Source organism: Populus nigra, chromosome 8 (assembly GCF_951802175.1).
Source record: "Populus nigra chromosome 8, ddPopNigr1.1, whole genome shotgun sequence".
NCBI classification, from domain to species: domain Eukaryota; kingdom Viridiplantae; phylum Streptophyta; class Magnoliopsida; order Malpighiales; family Salicaceae; genus Populus; species Populus nigra.
Window position 1 is genome coordinate 20,975,023 of NC_084859.1, and position 3,608 is coordinate 20,978,630.

Here is a 3,608-nt window from a genome sequence, read left to right on the forward strand (position 1 = left end):
AAATTGGGTAAAAAATGTTAGATTCATAAACGTTTTGGATCTTGTAATCATTTCATATCTTAAGTTTGGTAATCACGTCAAACCTAAATGTTTTGAATCTAACAATCATGTTTGGGTTTGACAAGATCATCAAACTCAAAATTCTTAAAATATTTTTATATTGTTAATATATATATTTTTTAAAAAATTATTATTAATATGCCGTGGAGGTCAATACACTAATATAAACTAAATAGAAAAATCCCAGTTGAAATTTGAAGAGATGTCCTATTTTTGGCTAATGAGTTAATTAAGTTTTTTTTTTCAAAACAATGTAATTCTTTTTGAAAATGAAATAATATATATTTTGAATCGATCAAATTAATACTATGTGATTTATATCTTGAACTAGACTGAAACGGGTTTTTGGCTTCACCTATGCTTAAGACTTCTAGCCATAAAAAAGAATCATGACAGAGAGAGAGGCAGGAACCATGACACATTTCCATTAATATACTTTTCCATTTATAAAAATACTGGTAATTTATGGGGGAGACCAGCTTTATTCTTAGTGCAAAAGGAGATAAGTTGCGCAGCTGCTATTTCAGCAGCAGGCATGAACCATTAATTCACCTAGACCTAACAATTTCTTCTTTCATGGCAAGAGAAAGAGCACTAAGATTGCCTCCTATTTCTACTCTAACACCAGGCATGGCAATTGCTCTACTCCCTATAAATCCACCTTCTCCAACTCTTATCCTGCCAAACTTAACTTTCCCTCCTTCACCTTCATATATATGTCCAAACAGTAAAGCTTCTCTTCCTACACAACCACCTCTCTCAATCTCCACCATTTCCGGATTCAATGCTGCTCCCATGCTATCTACGTAGGCTCCTTGGTCCAAATCAATGTCTGAACCCATGAGCTTTAGCCATAGCAAAAATAAGATAGACCCGCTAGTCATTTCCATGAAGAAGTCCCCTACTACAGTTCTGAAAGCTTGCCACACCGTGTCCATGAAGACTCCTATGCTCCAAATCTGTACTGTTTGGCCTTCTTTCTTTTCCCCCACAAGAATCCACTTGGCCACAACACATGCTAATGCTGCTAGAACCCCCGAAGAAACCCAAACCAAAGGAAGCAACCAATGCATTGCGATTTTCTTGCTTTCCTTTAAGAGAAGAATCCAGTTCAGTGGAGCAAAGATGAGCAACCCCATCAGGAAGTATGGAAGAAATGTTTGCAGCAATGGTTGAGCAAAAATGACCCAGAAGGTCTGATACCATGTCCTTGCTAGTGTAACTTTTCCCGAGTCCTTTTTCTCCAATGCTGCTGCCATTGGACAGCCTGAAAGGTCCACTTTAACATCACTTTGCTCTATGAAGATCCTCCAAGCTTCTGGAAGTGGTTCTCCATTCCTCAAATGCTGACAAATTTCATAGATCAATGAACGACCATGATCAATTGAAGCGCTTTGCGAGGATGAAGTGGCCCGGATCACATCCACCTCATGGCATCGAATATAAGGATTAAACTCTAGTGCTTCTGATTCTGCACCGGTGAGATTTTGATCAATGTAAACTTCCCCTATATCAATGTAAGGGAATTCAGACTCATCCCATGGTTTGGTGCAGTCAAGTGCAATGTCACAAGTGGCATCATCATGTGGAACAGGTCGGATTTGCAGCTGGAAAATGTAGCGAACGCCTCCTGGAGAACTTACACGGCTTTGGAAATCTTCGGCTAGGAAAAGTAAGGGACGGGTATCCTTTTCATCCCGTGGAATTGCACCTGTTTCTGGTGGGAGAATTCCCACAGGCTCAACTTTACCTGAATCCTCACTTATGTTTTCGTCACCAGGCCGCAATTTGAATTTCACATACATTTCCTGTCCGTCCGAAAACCTGAAGAGCCTGCAGATATTTGAGTAGTAGTGTAGATCAGCAAAAGAATTCGCATTGCGAAGAGACATCCAAACTGCATCACGGATATGTGGGGCTCGCTTCACATGCTGCTCCCTTGCAGGAAGTCCACAAACTAACCATGTTGCAAAATCAGCAATCGTGCGTGCATAGAATGCCTTGCCTGTCTTCAATGTTAGATCAAGAAGCGAAGAGGAGTTGCTTCCATTGTCATCTGAAAGTATTCTTATCGCTGCTCCACGTGCATCGATTCTAGCATCATCATCAGCACTCAAGCTATTGCTATGCCTGACTACAATAGGATAGCTCTTCCCAGCCTGGAAAATCTTGTGGTCTGGAAATCCTTTCAGGTTGTCATAAATCTTCAGGTGTCCCTTCCCACTAACACCAATTCGATGGAAATACCTTGTTTTAACCTTCAGAGTAGTGGCAGCCAAATTTGCAGCTAAATTGCCAACTATCTTCTTGTATTTGAAGTCCATCTCTTCTATCCTGTCATCCAAGGCATGCATGGTGTTCTTGATCATCACTGGAGTTTGAGATCCAATATAGACACCGCCTTGTCGAAGAACTGAATTTGCAGGAGCCACTGAAAGAGCACCAAGAATGACATCCTTTTGAACAACCGAACCAGGGAGGATGAGGCTTTGACTCCCGACAACCGAATTGTCCTGCACTTCAATTTTTCCTTGAGTAAACCCACTGGATGAATAGAAGCCAGCAATCATCCGACTGAAGTCACCAAGGTGCACACCATCACCAATTGTAATGAGCTCTGGGTCTGATACAGGATTGACAGCCCTGATGGAACAATGCTCACCGACACTTGCACCCAAAAGGCGCAAATAAATGCAGAATGCTTCTGTTCCTGACAGGAGTTTGGCAAATCTAAGGTGGCAGGCAATGGTAATTCTATGCCGGAGCCAGGCTTTCATGTGGGATTCCCTTTTCTCTTGTTTTTCAGCAAGAAAATGGGTCAAAGTGCATGTGAGGAGGCTGAGTATCAGGCCATGAGCCAAGTAAACAGTAGCAACTGACATTGCAAAGGTGGCTGGGTTTGATGGGACATGAGCAATCATTGTAGCATAAGCAATGATGGTGAATGGAGTCCAGTGAAAGGCTCCAGAGATGCAGAGAAATGAGAAGTGTTGAATGGAAGCAGGCTTTTGAGATAGCCAAATGTAAAGGAAGTAGAAAATGGCTGCTGAGAGAGTGCTGAGGAGACCAACCATGTAGATGCCCATGAAGTGGTAGGTGGCCTTATCAGACAGCATTGCACCCTGAAACCATTATAGAAATTGTAACGAGTATGATCAGTTCTTGTTTCAATTATGTAAAAAAAACATTCCTCACACATGTTTGCAATAATTGGAAAGAATCAAATTAGTGTAAGGTGAGAAAACGGGGGAAGAAACCTATAACCTATGCAGTTATGGGTAAGATATAATAAATTGAAAAATATATAAAAAATTACCTTCTGAACATTGTGAGCCTTGCTAGATTTGAGTACAGCTTTTCCACCTTCTGTCTTCTGCAAGGGCTGCACATCTGCTTCTTCTCCCAATGTACTTCCTTTCTGGATTACAGCGTAAGGACCAACTGAAGAATTTCGGCCGATTCTAATGGCTTGGAAGCTCAAGATTCCATTCTTTACCTCATGGCTTTGGAGCAAGGCCCCTTCAGCAATTACAGCTCCATCTCCAATT

At 41.4% G+C, this 3,608-nt stretch overlaps 1 protein-coding gene across 1 annotated transcript; it reads right to left on the bottom strand.

The window, feature by feature from the left end:
• Positions 1-566: 566 nt before the first annotated feature.
• LOC133701396 (uncharacterized) lies at positions 567-3,239 on the bottom strand. Its single transcript, XM_062125301.1, has one exon. It carries the CDS (start codon positions 3,174-3,176, stop codon positions 609-611), a length of 2,568 nt encoding a protein of 855 aa, XP_061981285.1. The 5' UTR covers positions 3,177-3,239; the 3' UTR covers positions 567-608.
• Between the last annotated feature and the right edge of the window lie 369 nt (positions 3,240-3,608).

Coding starts and splice junctions, on each gene's coding strand:
- LOC133701396 (XM_062125301.1), bottom strand. CDS start 3,176: ATGCTGTCTGATAAGGCCACCTACCACTTCATGGGCATCTACATGGTT.